Raw genomic sequence first — 16,097 nt, forward strand, 5'->3', positions numbered from 1 at the left:
TATTCTTTGATCTAAACCATTCCATTGTAGCTCTGGCTGTATGTTTAGGGTCATCGTCTTGCTGGAAGGTGAATCTCCTTCCCAGTCTCAAGTCTTTTGCAGCCTCCAACAGGTTTTCTTCCAGGATTGCCCTGGATTTAGCTCCATCCATCTTCCCATCAACTCTGACCAGCTTCCCTGTCCCTGCTGAAGAAAAGCATCCCCATAGCATGATGCTGCCACCACCATGTTTCACAGTGGGGATGGTGTGTGCAGGGTGATGAGCAGTGTTAGTTTTCCGCCACACATAGCGCTTTGCATTTAGGCCAAAAAGTTCAACTTTGGTCTCATCTGACCAAAGCACCTTCTTCCACATGTTTGCTGTGTCCCCTACATGGCTTCTTATGCCCGTCTTTCAACAATGGCTTTCTTCTTGCCACTCTTCCAAAAAGGCCAGATTTGTGGAGTGTACGACTTATAGTTGTCCTGTGCACAGATTCTCCCACCTGAGCTGTGGATTTCTGCAGCTCCTCCAGAGTGATCATGGGCCTCTTGGCTGCTTCTCTGACCAGTGCTCTCCTTGCTCGCTCTGTCGGTTTAGGTGGACGGCCATGTCTTGGTAGGTTTGCAGTTGTGCCGTACTTTTTCCATTTTTGAATGATGGATTGAACAGTGCTGCTTGAGATGTTCAGAGCTTGGGATATTTTTTTATAACCGAACCCTGCTTTAAACTTCTCCACAACTTTATCCCTGACCTGTCTGGTGAGTTCTTTGGTCTTCATGATGCTGTTTGTTCTTCAGTGTTCTCTAACAAACCACTGAGGCCTTCACAGAACAAGTGTATTTATGCTGAGAGTAAATTACACACAGTAGGACTCTATTAACTAATTAGACGACTTCTGAAGGCAATTGATTGCACTGGATTGTATTTAGAGGTATCAGAGTACAGGGGGCTGAATACTAATGCACACCACATTTTTCAGATTTTTATTTGTTTAAAATTTTGAAGACCATTTATCATTTTACTTCACAATTCTGTGCTACTCTGTGTTGGTCTATCACATAAAATCTCAATAAAAAAAACTTTTAAGTTCGTGGTTGTAAGGTGGAAAAATGTGAAAAAGTTCAAGGGGTATGAATACTTTTGCAAGGCACTGTATCCATGCAAATGTTGAACAGTGAAACTGAAATACAGGAAAAAAAAAAAAAAGTTTGTGGTCACTGGGAGCTTCAGCTTACTGCTGGTTTCACTGGGAACTGACGAGTTAGTTTATCAGTTATTTATTTATTTACTTGTTTATTAATGAAGGTACAGGAGCTAACTGATACCGTAATGATTTATAAACACACTTTCACCTCCGGCTCCTTCGTCCTCCTGCGAGTGACAGAGTGACGAGCTGCTGCTGTCCTCCGGACGCAACACGGAGTCGAGAATATCAGGACCTTTTCTCAATTCTATACAAATTAGACACACATTCTATGTATATTCACAAACCGTGACAATAACGCAACAACAGTCTCAAACAATTCCTTCAAACAATCCTACGCTGCATGTGGTGCGACACGTCTTCAGTTCCCCAACCAGAACTTTAGTTCTTACCTGTAGTTTGTTCCCTTTTACCGTTTAACACAAAGAACTGGGGAAAAAGTTCTCCAGTCAGGATCGAGCGCTCGCATTAGGAAGAAAAATGAAAAGTTCAGAAGGAATTAGCCGAGATCGCTGTTGCCTCTGGTGAGTGAACACAGCGAGTACAGTTAGCTCACTTTGCTAATCTGATCTGAGAATGATGCTAAGAGCCTCAAACGTAACTCGCACGAGGATTTTCACACTTCAGTTTCAGGTGTTAATTCATTTGTTTAACTTGTTTGCTTTAAAAAGTGATATACAGCTGGACAGGCCACACCCACAAGAGACCCAAGAGTCTCGTCGCCTGTTAGCGTGAACGTAGCGTTAGGGATCTAAAGCTACAGCCTGGTTTCTGTTTGTAAAAAAAAATGAAGAGCTCTTAATAATTTCACATTTATTTTTAAAAACAATTTAAATGTCAGTGCGTGGTTGTGAATAAACACCTGTAGCATGATGCTCGGAGCGGTAACGGAGGCTAAGCAGAAGGCTAGTCGGATCAGTACACCGCACTGGGGCGGGTTTTATTAGCAGTGAACCACATCGTCATGATGACAATGTGTGGGAACGTAAACCAAGTTACATATGAAGTCTGTTAATGACGACACTAAGATGTTTCAGCGCACACACACACACACACACACACTCTGGGGGAGGGGGGGGGGGGGGTTCCCTGAGCAGAAACCAGGTCAGGACAAAAGCTCAGTTTGCTGTAGGACAGAGAGGTTCTGACTGCACCTGAACTCAGCTGGGATCGACTCCAGCCCAGAGAGAGAAAGCCGTTAGTCTAAAAATATCCGACCCTCGATGAAGACGACTCTGCAGTCAGCTGTCGGTTTCCTTTTTCTTTAACAGACATCACTTCAGCTGAAGTGGAGAAATGAGTTTGAATCTCATCTCATCTCATTATCTGTAGCCGCTTTATCCTGTTCTACAGGGTCGCAGGCGAGCTGGAGCCTATCCCAGCTGACTACGGGCGAAAGGCGGGGTTCACCCTGGACAAGTCGCCAGGTCATCACAGGGCTGACACATAGACACAGACAACCATTCACACTCACATTCACACCTACGCTCAATTTAGAGTCACCAGTTAACCTAACCTGCATGTCTTTGGACTGTGGGGGAAACCGGAGCACCCGGAGGAAACCCACGCGGACACGGGGAGAACATGCAAACTCCACACAGAAAGGCCCTCGCCGGCCACGGGGCTCGAACCCGGACCTTCTTGCTGTGAGGCGACAGCGCTAACCACTACACCACCGTGCCGCCCGAGTTTGAATCTCTGTCCTTTAAATCTAAATGAAATAGAAATAAAGCCCTCGCACTGGAGCACAGGGCGTCCCCCGCTGTGTGTGAAGGGGCGGACACATGGGCAGCGGGTTGCCCGTCGCTGAAAGTTTACCCAGATATAAACGGATTCACTCGCCGCCCAGATGTTCCAGTCTCTGGTTGCCATGGTAAAACTTTTGTACATTTTCCACCCCAAACGGTTCCGAGTGAAACCAGAGGTAGGTGGGGCTAGCTGTGTCAGTCAACAGTATCCTTTCACTCCTGTTGGTAGTTGCCTCAGATTAAAGAGCAGTTTAACTCAGGACCCGCCCACTTCACATCGCAAGGGTTTATTTCACCCGTCACCATGACGTCACTGACTTTCATTAACTTTACATCATCACATCACCATGAATCACTTCCTGTGCATTCGTCTCTTCTGAGTGCTGAGCCGTGGGTTGCGCGTCGCTATCCAATCCCACTCAGCGAGATCAGACTCAGATCAGCAGCACAAACAGGACGCGCCAGACTTTTTATTAAATCCCCCAGACACTGCTGTAGACGTCGCGTCCTCCATCCATCATTAATCTCACGGAGTTTCCACAGAGGTTTCAGCTCATCTACACGGGCGTGTTTTAGACCCGAGGCGTCCTTAAATAGTGCAACACGACACGCGTTTATTATTTTGCGCATTTACTGCACTGCTCTGTTCACTTTCATTGGGTCTCGCTTATCGATCTGGGTACGGACGGATTTATTCATAGAACGTCTGTACGAGCATTTAGACAAGAAATATGTATCTTATTCATGAAAATCCTGTAATTTTGGGGGGGAAATACACTCACTGGCCACTTTATTAGGAACACCCCTACCTCCACCTGCAGTTCTGTAATCAGCCGATCCCTCGCCAGCAGCACGACGCATCAAATCCCGCAGATCCAAATCAGGAGCTTTAGTTAATGTTCAAACATCAGAATGGGAAACACTGATCTCACAGTGTGACTTTCTCTCACTGTGGTATGGGTGTTGGTTTGATCCAGATGGGCTGGTTTGAGTATTTCAGAAGCTGCTGATCTCCTGGGGTTTTCACACACAACAGTCTCTAGAGTTTACACAGAATGGTGCAGAAAACAAAAAACACTGAGTGAGTGAGCGACAGTTCTGTGGGTGGAAACAAACGCCTTGTTGATAAGAGAGGGTCAGAGGGAAATGGACAGGAAGGATATAGTAACTCATATAATCACTCTTTACAACCGTGATGAGCACAAAAGCATCTCAGCATGCAACAGCAGAACACATTGGGTTCCACTCCTGCAGCCAAGAACAGGGATCTGAGAACCAACAACACGTTCCTATTAAAGTGACCGGGGAGTGTAGTTTGTATCCTGCTGGTGTTCCTGAGTGTAAATTTACACAAAGTTTTTTAATGAATATAAACCTCGACTGATTGATTTCAGGTCACTGTGTTCGTGTCTGGATTCCTGTCTTCACTTTAATGAGACAAACGTCGCGTCTGAGAGAATCGGAGTTTATCTTCCACTCAGCATTTCACCTGTACAGGTTTTACCTTATATGGAGTTTTGTGGGCGTCACCAATCAGCAAATCAGCTGTGCCGTACGCGTGTTGGTAATTTCCAGGTGATTGACATTCATCTCAAAACACACACACACAAATAAAACCTGTGTTTTAAATGTTTAGTGCTGTTTGGTTCACACACAGCTTCACTAAAGCCCTGACGAAGCGGCCCCTGGGGTAAACGGCACACTGGGACTCGGTGCTGCTGCGACCCCTCACCATCCCAATGCAAACCTTCCACCCAATCAGAAAGCGGTATTTCACACAGTCATCACATTACCTGATCTGCAGAAGGAGACAGATTTTTTAACATCCTGTTTCAACGATATTCTACAGTTTCCTCTTTAACTTCAAGCTACAGTCACACCAACACTGCGCTTCCACACAGCGCTTCATTCCTAATCCACCAATTCACAACAACACACTGGAACTGAACACATTTACACACAAACAACAACAACAAGTACACATTCACACATCACTCATCTCTAATGATCTGATCTTTTGTAGAATTCTGTAGGTGAGTGTAACAGCACTGACACGGTTAAACACACACTCGCCTGCATGCATGTTCTCTCTCTCTCTCTCTCTCTCACACACACACACACACACACACACACACACATTCTGAATGAGATAAATCAGCGTGCTGTAAAAGTGCACACAGCCACTTTCACAACCGCACGCACACAAACACACAGGGAAGAAAACAGAAAAAAGGAAAGTGTGAAACAAACAGGAAATCATCTTCTAGTTCTCTGAAACACACACACACACACACACCATTTCATCCATGACCTGAATGTGCGTAGGAGTGAAACACCTCAGGCTTAAACCCAACACAGGCCGAGACGCTGCACACAACAAAACTCTCACACATTTCACTCACAACATTCACAACACGCCGCAGTTTCACTGTAAAATTCAACCAACAGTAAACTGATAGAGAGAAAGATAAACTGATCACAAGTCCGTTTCCTCTCAAAATATTTCCCTTTTCTCACTGATTCATTTGTTTTAAACAGAAGTGTGTGTGTGTGTGTGTGTCTTACTGTCTCGGCTCATTTTGCCCCTGACAGCAACCCACATGGTGCTGAGCCTCTTCATCGCTCCTTTATCCTGCTCCTCATCCTCACCCAGGAGAACGGCACCTGAGGAGAAAAATTCACTGCGTCACTCGTTTCCTTCTGAACGGAGAAAAACGAAAGTGAGGTTTTTTCTGCTCCCTAAACATTTTAGTGTGTTTATTTGTTTCCAATGCAGTGAGTGTTGTTCCTCAGGTGTGTTAAGGAAAGTGATGTACATTAGGAAATACTAACATTCCATGGAAGTGTGGGCGGAGCTAACTGACCTTTCACATACTGCTGTTAGATGGGAGACTTTTGGTTTTTGCCATTTCTCCATCAGTATCAATTATTAATCAGAATTATTTAAAAATCCACCATAAATTTAATCCTGTTTTTAATTCAGCGTGTGTGTGTGCGCGCGTGTGTGTGTGTGTGTGTGTGTGTTAGATGATTAGAATTTCACAGCTCATGTATCACGACTCTACTGGAATCAGGCAGATGGTAATAATGTCTAAGTTTTCACACTTTCCAGTTCGACTGCACTTTAATGATGGTCCCTAACACTTCACTATATCAGATTCAGAGAAAACATCTCACGGCCTCCAGCTCCATCACTTCTCTTTTTATGTCACAGTAAATATCTGAATCTGAGAACAGAAAACCACAGGAAAGTAGAGACGCGATGGGTGAATCGGACGTGTACGCAGCTCGACTCCAGATCATCATCAGACTGCAGCGAGCACCATCAAACACGCACCATGAGAACCCCGTCCACATGAAATCCTTAAATAAAATGAAAACAGAGGGGCGTATCTTTTCAAAGGTATGACGCCGAGATATTCAGAGCAAAGGACAGGAAAATCCATCCTCAATAAAATCTGAAAGTCCCCTGAGCTGCAGCCCACGTAAACCTGGCGCGAGTCCGAACCCGGACACCAACAAAATCATCACTAACCACAGCGTGACTCGATTTACCCCCTGAGTGGAATATAAACGTCCTGAAATATCCAAAACACACACTTGGAGTGAGCCATTTCCTCCAGCGCAGTACAGCAGCATATCACAGGTTTATATTAATATTAATGAACTTGTTCTTATTCGATATCGTTTCCATAGCAACAGATCATTCACAGGGCCGTGTACAGCAGACGCTCCACTGATAATCAACTGATTAAAAATATTTAAACATTTTCTGCAAGGATGTTTAACATTAGGCATCTTGCGGTTCGCCAAACTCACAATTTGAGTCAAGATATTTAAAAAAAAATTTAAATTAAGAAAATTTAATTTAAAAAAATAAATGCAACATATTTTCCAATTCTTTATCAACATAAATATTCCTTATGTTTAATTAAAAATCTCATCTCATTTTCTTAATAATCAACAATAATTACTGACCCACATTTGTAAAGTTTGGAGTAAAATATAACCTATTAACTAAAATATTCCTTTTATTAAAAATGAAAAAATTATTAACTTTTTTCTTAATAAACTTTTCTGAACATTTATTCTGCCTCCACTTGTTTCTCTCTTATCTTTCAGCCATCTGTAAAAAAAAAAAAAGTGACGAGTTCTCGTTAAATTATTTGTACTGTACAAAATCACGCAGCAGCTCTTTCACACTTTACATTTAATTTTTTGTTTTCTCGCAGCATTAGAGCTGGGTTACTTCCGCCTACAGTGAAGTCACATGTATTCCCACTGTTGTTCATCTGCTGTCTAAACAGTGCAATTTCAGCAAAGAAAAACCGAGATTACGCAGCCTGATAATAAACATTTATTTTTTATTTCAGGCAGCACGGTGGTGTAGTGGTTCGCACTGTCGCCTCACAGCAAGAAGGTCCGGGTTCGAGCCCCGTGGCCGGCGAGGGCCTTTCTGTGTGGAGTTTGCATGTTCTCCCCGTGTCCGCGTGGGTTTCCTCCGGGTGCTCCGGTTTCCCCCACAGTCCAAAGACATGCAGGTTAGGTTAACTGGTGACTCTAAATTGAGCGTAGGTGTGAATGTGAGTGTGAATGGTTGTCTGTGTCTATGTGTCAGCCCTGTGATGACCTGGCGACTTGTCCAGGGTGAACCCCGCCTTTCACCTGTAGTCAGCTGGGATAGGCTCCAGCTCACCTGCGACCCTGCACAGGATAAGTGCTTACGGAAAACGGATGGATTTTTTTTTTTTCATCAAATTTTCATAAATTTGCATTGTGATTTATCATTACACGCCTCTGTATCATCTCTGGAAGGAGTCTCCAGTGTCAGCACTGTGTAAATCAGAGGTGAAGCTGGAACTTTTCTGACGTCTTCAGGACAGAGGAGCTTACACTTCTTTGCAGTTTCTCAGTAATGTGACGAGCTGTGACTGTTTGTTTATTGCTGCTATAATGTAAGTTTCAACGACATTCCACAACATTAAATACAACTCTAAACAGATAAAGTTGTAAATGTTGGTAACCTGCTGTGGTGTGAGAGGAATAGAACACTCGGGGACATGCTGTTAGAGGAAAACAATCACCTTCAGGGTGTGATGAGGGACTCCACGTCATGTAACCGTGGTTTATTACAAAAACACACACTGAGGCTTTAATGTTGTAAAGAGCTTTAGTGTGTGAGTGCAGTGCTACAGAATCACCACGTGTTTACTTTAAGCTAAAAGTGGCTCCGCCCTAAAACTCCAACATTAACTGTTATTACTCACCACTGCTCAAACAGAGAGAGAAACCAGAGCCTACAGGCCATTACACACTCACCTGCATTACAAAACACACTTTTTCCTCTTTTTCACTGTCACAAGACTGAATTAAACACAGAACAGCGTTATTTTACTGACGCCCTGGGGGCGGGTTCTGTTCAAACTCCTCCCTTTCCTCCAATCACACACCACTTTGAGCTAAGTGACACATCTCACACACACACACACACACACACACACAGGGTTTTATATATTTGGGTCAGACTTGTTAATGCTTTTAATAAATTCAGACTTTCACAATCCATCTGGATAGAAATGACTCGGAGGCGGAGCTATGTCCAATCTCAGTTTGTGATGTCACTCATTAAACGCCACAGTTTCAGATCACCACATCTGGAATTACAGAATGACAACGTGGCAGCATAAAATTTTTTTAGCCGCAGAACCTGTGCGCTAATTTGCTTAGCTAACCTTAATGAAGAAATGCTGGTTGTCATGGTAACATTATATTATGTTAAATAACTCAGTAAGGATATGACAACGTAAACCGTCTCTCATACTGAAATCCCACTTCAGTTTGGGCGCACATGTAGGATAATTAGAGTTGACCATTATTAACGCAGAGGACCCAGAACCTCCAGAGTCCGGGGCAGAACAGCTTCCTGACTGGTTAATAAACTGGACCAGAACATGTTTAACGCAGTAAGCACAATCAGAATGTAAAGACAGCAGAAACCACCTTTATTTAATTTTTTTTAAATCACTTATGGCTGCTTTAAGTGTAGAATGTGTTCCCTTATAGTCAAACTGTGACATCCAGGAAGTGACATCTGGAGGTTCTGGATCCTCTGCATTAATAATGGTTTTAAAGCATTAAAACTTCCATCATTTGATAAATCTAATAAATATTTCTGTTGCTGATGTACCAAAATAACCATTATTTTATAAAAGGATTAAAATCAGAGCACAGCTCATTTAAGCTGTTTTCAGGAACATTTAAAATAAAAACTGCTCTTCCAGCCGACCCCGCTCTCCCCTACAGCTGAGATCATACAGGACAGCCCTAATAAACACTAATAAACACTAACAGTGCGTTTATGATTAATGAAGTGTTATTAAGCCTGACATTAATACTTTGGAGAATATTTTAAACGTATTCTTTAAATTGTTTATAAACGCAGTGTTTTACACCACGCTTTAACCTGATTCTGTAAACCGGACTAGTCTATGAAAAGTGGTGTTTAACCTCGAACCCCCACGATGTTTAACCCTGAAATGTCAGTGTTTAATCCCTGAGTGTTGAATACTCCCATCTTTAGTCCCCTGAGAGTGTTGAATACTCCGTGTTTAGTCCCATGTGTTTAGTCCCGTGTTTAGTCCCCTGAGAGTGTTGAATACTCCCTGTGTTTAGTCCCCTGTATTTAGTCCCTGAACGTGTTGAATACTCCCTGTGTTTAGTCCGAGTGTTGAATACTCCGTGTTTAGTCCCCTGAGAGTGTTGAATACACCCTGTGTTTAGTCCCCTGAGAGTGTTGAATACTCCCTGTGTTTAGTCCCCTGAGAGTGTTGAATACTCCCTGTGTTTAGTCCCCTGTATTTAGTCCCTGAACGTGTTGAATACTCCCTGTGTTTAGTCCGAGTGTTGAATACTCCGTGTTTAGTCCCCTGAGAGTGTTGACTACTCCCTGTGTTTAGTCCCCTGAGAGTGTTGAATACTCCCTGTGTTTAGTCCCCTGAGAGTGTTGAATACTCCCTGTGTTTAGTCCCCTGAGAGTGTTGATTAGTCCTGAGAGTGTTGACTACTCCCTGTGTTTAGTCCCCTGTGTTTAGTCCCCTGAGAGTGTTGACTACTCCCTGTGTTTAGTCCCCTGAGAGTGTTGACTACTCCCTGTGTTTAGTCCCCTGTGTTTAGTCCCCTGAGAGTGTTGAATACTCCCTGTGTTTAGTCCCCCGAGAGTGTTGATTAGTCCTGAGAGTGTTGAATACTCCCTGTGTTTAGTCCCCTGAGAGTGTTGAATACTCCCTGTGTTTAGTCCCCTGAGAGTGTTGAATACTCCCTGTGTTTAGTCCCCTGAGAGTGTTGAATACTCCCTGTGTTTAGTCCCCTGAGAGTGTTGAATACTCCCTGTGTTTAGTCCCCTGTATTTAGTCCCTGAACGTGTTGAATACTCCCTGTGTTTAGTCCGAGTGTTGAATACTCCGTGTTTAGTCCCCTGAGAGTGTTGAATACACCCTGTGTTTAGTCCCCTGAGAGTGTTGAATACACCCTGTGTTTAGTCCCCTGAGAGTGTTGAATACACCCTGTGTTTAGTCCCCTGAGAGTGTTGAATACTCCGTGTTTAGTCCCCTGTATTTAGTCCCTGAACGTGTTGAATACTCCCTGTGTTTAGTCCGAGTGTTGAATACACCCTGTGTTTAGTCCCTGAAAGCGTTGAATACTTCGTGTTTAGTCCCTTTAGAGTGTTGAATACACCCTGTGTTTAGTCCCTGAGAGTGTTGAATACTCCGTGTTTAGTCCCTGAAAGTGTTGAATACACCGTGTTTAGTCCCTGAAAGTGTTGAATACACCCTGTTTAGTCCCTGAAAGCATTGAATACTCCCTGTGTTTAGTTCCCTGTGTTTAGTCCCTGAGAGTGTTGAATACACCATGTGTTTAGTCCCCTGTGTTTAGTCCCTGAGAGTGTTGAATACTCTGTTTAGTCCCCTGAGAGTGTTGATTAGTCCCTGTGTTTAGTCCCCTGAGAGTGTTGATTAGTCCTGAGAGTGTTGACTACTCCCTGTGTTTAGTCCCCTGAGAGTGTTGAATACTCCCTGTGTTTAGTCCCCTGAGAGTGTTGATTAGTCCTGAGAGTGTTGACTACTCCCTGTGTTTGGTCCCCTGTGTTTAGTCCCCTGAGAGTGTTGAATACTCCCTGTGTTTAGTCCCCCGAGAGTGTTGATTAGTCCTGAGAGTGTTGAATACTCCCTGTGTTTAGTCCCCTGAGAGTGTTGAATACTCCCTGTGTTTAGTCCCCTGAGAGTGTTGAATACTCCCTGTGTTTAGTCCCCTGAGAGTGTTGAATACTCCCTGTGTTTAGTCCCTGAGAGTGTTGAATACTCCCTGTTTAGTCCCTGAAAGCATTGAATACTCCCTGTGTTTAGTCCCTGAGAGTGTTGAATACACCATGTGTTTAGTCCCCTGTGTTTAGTCCCTGAGAGTGTTGAATACTCTGTTTAGTCCCCTGAGAGTGTTGATTAGTCCCTGTGTTTAGTCCCCTGAGAGTGTTGATTAGTCCTGAGAGTGTTGACTACTCCCTGTGTTTAGTCCCCTGAGAGTGTTGAATACTCCCTGTGTTTAGTCCCCTGAGAGTGTTGATTAGTCCTGAGAGTGTTGACTACTCCCTGTGTTTGGTCCCCTGTGTTTAGTCCCCTGAGAGTGTTGAATACTCCCTGTGTTTAGTCCCCCGAGAGTGTTGATTAGTCCTGAGAGTGTTGAATACTCCCTGTGTTTAGTCCCCTGAGAGTGTTGAATACTCCCTGTGTTTAGTCCCCTGAGAGTGTTGAATACTCCCTGTGTTTAGTCCCCTGAGAGTGTTGAATACTCCCTGTGTTTAGTCCCCTGAGAGTGATGAATACTCCCTGTGTTTAGTCCCCTGAGAGTGTTGAATACTCCCTGTGTTTAGTCCCCTGAGAGTGTTGAATACTCCCTGTGTTTAGTCCCCTGAGAGTGTTGAATACTCCCTGTGTTTAGTCCCCTGAGAGTGTTGAATACTCCCTGTGTTTAGTCCCCTGTATTTAGTCCCCTGAGAGTGTTGAATACTCCCTGTGTTTAGTCCCCTGTGTTTAGTCCCCTGAGAGTGTTGAATACTCCCTGTGTTTGGTCCCCTGTGTTTAGTCCCCTGAGAGTGTTGAATACTCCCTGTGTTTAGTCCCCTGAGAGTGTTGAATACTCCCTGTGTTTAGTCCCCTGAGAGTGTTGAATACTCCCTGTGTTTAGTCCCCTGTATTTAGTCCCCTGAGAGTGTTGAATACTCCCTGTGTTTAGTCCCCTGTGTTTAGTCCCCTGAGAGTGTTGAATACTCCCTGTGTTTGGTCCCCTGTGTTTAGTCCCCTGAGAGTGTTGAATACTCCCTGTGTTTAGTCCCCTGAGAGTGTTGAATACTCCCTGTGTTTAGTCCCCTGAGAGTGTTGAATACTCCCTGTGTTTAGTCCCCTGAGAGTGTTGAATACTCCCTGTGTTTAGTCCCCTGAGAGTGTTGAATACTCCCTGTGTTTAGTCCCCTGAGAGTGTTGAATACTCCCTGTGTTTAGTCCCCTGAGAGTGTTGAATACTCCCTGTGTTTAGTCCCCTGAGAGTGTTGAATACTCCCTGTGTTTAGTCCCCTGAGAGTGTTGAATACTCCCTGTGTTTAGTCCCCTGAGAGTGTTGAATACTCCCTGTGTTTAGTCCCCTGAGAGTGTTGAATACTCCCTGTGTTTAGTCCCCTGAGAGTGTTGAATACTCCCTGTGTTTAGTCCCCTGTATTTAGTCCCCTGAGAGTGTTGAATACTCCCTGTGTTTAGTCCCCTGTGTTTAGTCCCCTGAGAGTGTTGAATACTCCGTGTTTAGTCCCCTGAGAGTGTTGAATACTCCCTGTGTTTAGTCCCCTGAGAGTGTTGAATACTCCCTGTGTTTAGTCCCCTGTGTTTAGTCCCCTGAGAGTGTTGAATACTCCCTGTGTTTAGTCCCCTGTGTTTAGTCCCCTGAGAGTGTTGAATACTCACTGTGCCGGTGTTTGGAGTCGCTCTTCTTCCCCTCCGCACTTCTCACTTTCACTGCTGAAAGTCTGTTCATTCTTTCCTCAGTTTCTTTCCGCAGTGAATAAAATCCCCGGATCCTGCTCTAATCCGCTCAACCTGAACCGAACCGAAACTCCATCAGAACCGTTTAAAGCCCGCTCCTCCCGCCGCACTGCTCAGCGCGCGCTCGCTCTCACACTCAATCACTCCACTGATCCGACTCCTCAACCGACACTGAATCAGTGAATCGGACACGCGAGTTTGAGTCTTCGTTCGAAGCTGCTCTGGAAACATCACGGAGGGCTTCAGAGTGGCCCGGTTTCATATCTGCACTGGTCCAGTTTAATATCTGCACTGGTCCGGTTTCATATCTGCACTGGTCCAGTTTAATATCTATCTGCACTGGTCCAGTTTAATATCTGCACTGGTCCGGTTTAATATCTGCACTGGTCCAGTTTAATATCTGCACTGGTCCAGTTTAATATCTGTACTGGTCCGGTTTCATATCTGCACTGGTCCAGTTTAATATCTGCACTGGTCCAGTTTTCTACTCTGGATTTATTTTTCTTTAGTTTTGAACTGAAACTTAAGGCTGATGTTATAAAGCAGTGACAGAAACTCCTAGAAGCCTCCAGTTCAGCACCGTGTCCAAATCAGTAAATAACACACCACAGTTCCCAGTTTATCACAAAGAGGTTAAACTTAGGCCACACCTCCTAACCGAAACTCACCAATAAAACAACAGTCAGCTGATTAAAACATCAAAAATAAACTTCAAATATTGATTTTACTCAGTTAGATAATGTTAGGTTTGTTTGTTTGTTTGTTAAGCAATCTTGTGTGTGAGAAAGGTGTTATATAAATTAAACTTATTATTATTATTATTATTATTATTATTATTAACACTGATGTAGCTGATATTAAATGAAATGAAAGGTTGCTGCTTTGTAATAAAGACAGCACTTTAATCAAATTCCTAACTTGCTAGCTATTGTTGCTAACTTGCTAATTCAGTAAATGTGATTCCAAAATCAGAATCAAAGCTTTCACAGTTATTGATGAGTTTCCCACCAGCAGTGCAGTGATGTACAGGTGCATTGTGGGTAAAGCTGCTTCACCTTTCGCTCTCTCTGCTTCTGTCTTGGAGGAGACGTTTTGTTTCCCTCCTTCAGCAGCATCGCCATCTTCAGAAACACTGGACACTTCTGTTCAGACGCACAGAGGAAACATTAATAACACGGAACTGAACGATGGATGTTAGTATGTCCGCCTGTTTCTCTTTATTTGCTTGACTAGCATTGTTTCTCTGTCTTCCTGTTAGCCTGCCACTGTGTTAGCATGTAGCCATCATGTTTGTCTCCTCATGGTGGTAGATCATTGTGGTTCCTGCTCTCATCACCCCTTTAACTCCTCTCAGGTAACGAGCTTTCTAGCCGTTTGTGTTCCGTTACAGTAACGATGACCCCTCAGTCTGACGCTAGCCAGTTAGCTACATTTAAAACCTCATTTTAATTCCTGCTAGTTTGTAAATAATCCATCCATCTATCCATTATCTGTAGCTGCTTATCCTGTCCTACAGGGTTGCAGGCAAGTTGGAGCCTATCCCAGCTGACGATGGACGAGAGGTGGGGTTCACCCCGGACAAGTCGCCAGGTCATCGCAGGGCTAGTTTGTAAATAAAATAATATATATTTCAAACTATTTCTGTCTGGTGGTACCATGTGACCTTGGTGTGAATGATGGAGGTGATCATGTGACTGATTTCGGGGCGGATCCCGTTAGCAGTCACCACAACACTCACGTTGTCTGTGATCCTCACGAAAAGAAGAAAAGAGTCTCCCTCTCCTCTGAAACACATTTGTGTCCTCTGAAGTTTGTTTATCTGCGTAAAACAGACCCGAAATGATAAATCAGGGTGGCGTGTTCCACAGGTTCTGATGATACTGACACTGTTACGTTTCTGTAATGTCCTCACTATCGTGTGTGAGAGCTGTGCTTGGAGTACTCACTCTTCAGACGCAGAGAGGAGAACCCCCAGCTCTGTCGGGACATCACACTCCTCTCTCTGCTGAAAAACATCACCACACGCATTACAAAGCAAGTGTGTTAAACACATAGGCGGAGTTTCAGATTAATATCCCAGTAACCATGGTGACACCATGCTAACACACACACACGAGAAACTTTTCATCGTCTTCGTCTCTGACTCAGAGACGCACTAGTAAATATTTACTTTGCATTCAAGTCTTTGCTCAAACAGCAGCACATGAAGCGGAGCTGAGACTTAAACAAATATGGCCAAGCAAACCTCTCTTAACAATCATCAGCTCCTTCCTGAGCTCTGACATCACTGCGTTCTGTAAAACAGCAGTCAGAGTCTCAACCCTGACCGACTGTGTCTACTGTTGAACTAACGACCAACATCAAACCTCCGCTTTATCAGGAAAATGTCGTACTTCAGCAGTTAATTCCATCCCTGCTCTGGAAAAACACTGATACAGAAGTACACTTTGGTGTTCCGCAGGGTTCTGTTCTGGACCTGCTGCTTTTCCGCTCCGCTTCATCTGTGTGTGTGTGTGTGTGTGTGTGTGTGTGTGTGTGTGTGTGTGTTTATTAATAAACACTGCAGTAACTTCCAGTGCAGCGTCAGTGATGTCAGCTTTATGTTTCAGTAAAGCCAGATAACAGACAGACGGCAACCTCATGAGGTTGAGGAACATGGAAAAGACCTCAGACACTGAATACTGAGGAACTTCATTAATTATTTAATTCCCTGAAGACAGACTCATGAAGAATCTCCAATAAACACTTTCAGACTCTGAGTGACGTCTCTGGAGAATAAACCTGTAACTTCACAGATGTTAGAGAATTCTGTGGCTCGTCCTGTTTGTTATATTGCTAACACGTAAGTTCCACGGCATGTACGCTTCCTGTCTTGCTGCAGTGTGTGTTTAGCACGTTCACTGAGTGTTAGCTGAGTCTTAGTAATACTTTGTCACTGTTATGAACCTTCTGTAGTACAGCGACAATTTGACTTTCGTGTGTGTGTGTGTGTGTGTGTGTGTGTGTGTTTTCTGATGCCTAGTGTTCATCCTGAACTTGCAAAAAGAACAAAAGTAACCTAAAAAAGTGGAATCACAATT

At 43.9% G+C, this 16,097-nt stretch overlaps 1 protein-coding gene across 9 annotated transcripts in view; it reads right to left on the minus strand.

The window, feature by feature from the left end:
- dennd2da (DENN/MADD domain containing 2Da) overlaps positions 1 to 16,097 on the minus strand; it is a 52,427-nt gene that overhangs the window by 19,446 nt on the left and 16,884 nt on the right. For 4 of the 9 annotated variants that reach the window (XM_060932654.1, XM_060932658.1, XM_060932651.1 and 1 more), the window contains 4 exons: positions 14,964 to 15,022; positions 14,756 to 14,836; positions 14,073 to 14,159; positions 5,501 to 5,599 (listed from right to left, as the gene is read on the minus strand). In XM_060932654.1, the coding sequence (XP_060788637.1) occupies positions 5,501 to 5,599; positions 14,073 to 14,159; positions 14,756 to 14,836; positions 14,964 to 15,006 (310 nt within the window). In that variant the 5' untranslated portion in view covers positions 15,007 to 15,022. Of the gene's footprint in view, positions 1 to 5,500; positions 5,600 to 12,939; positions 13,722 to 14,072; positions 14,160 to 14,755; positions 14,837 to 14,963; positions 15,061 to 16,097 lie in introns of those variants that run through there. The other 5 variants (XM_060932656.1, XM_060932652.1, XM_060932657.1 and 2 more) reach the window with 3 other exon arrangements.

This window comes from Neoarius graeffei, chromosome 10 (genome assembly GCF_027579695.1).
Source record: "Neoarius graeffei isolate fNeoGra1 chromosome 10, fNeoGra1.pri, whole genome shotgun sequence".
NCBI lineage: Eukaryota > Metazoa > Chordata > Actinopteri > Siluriformes > Ariidae > Neoarius > Neoarius graeffei.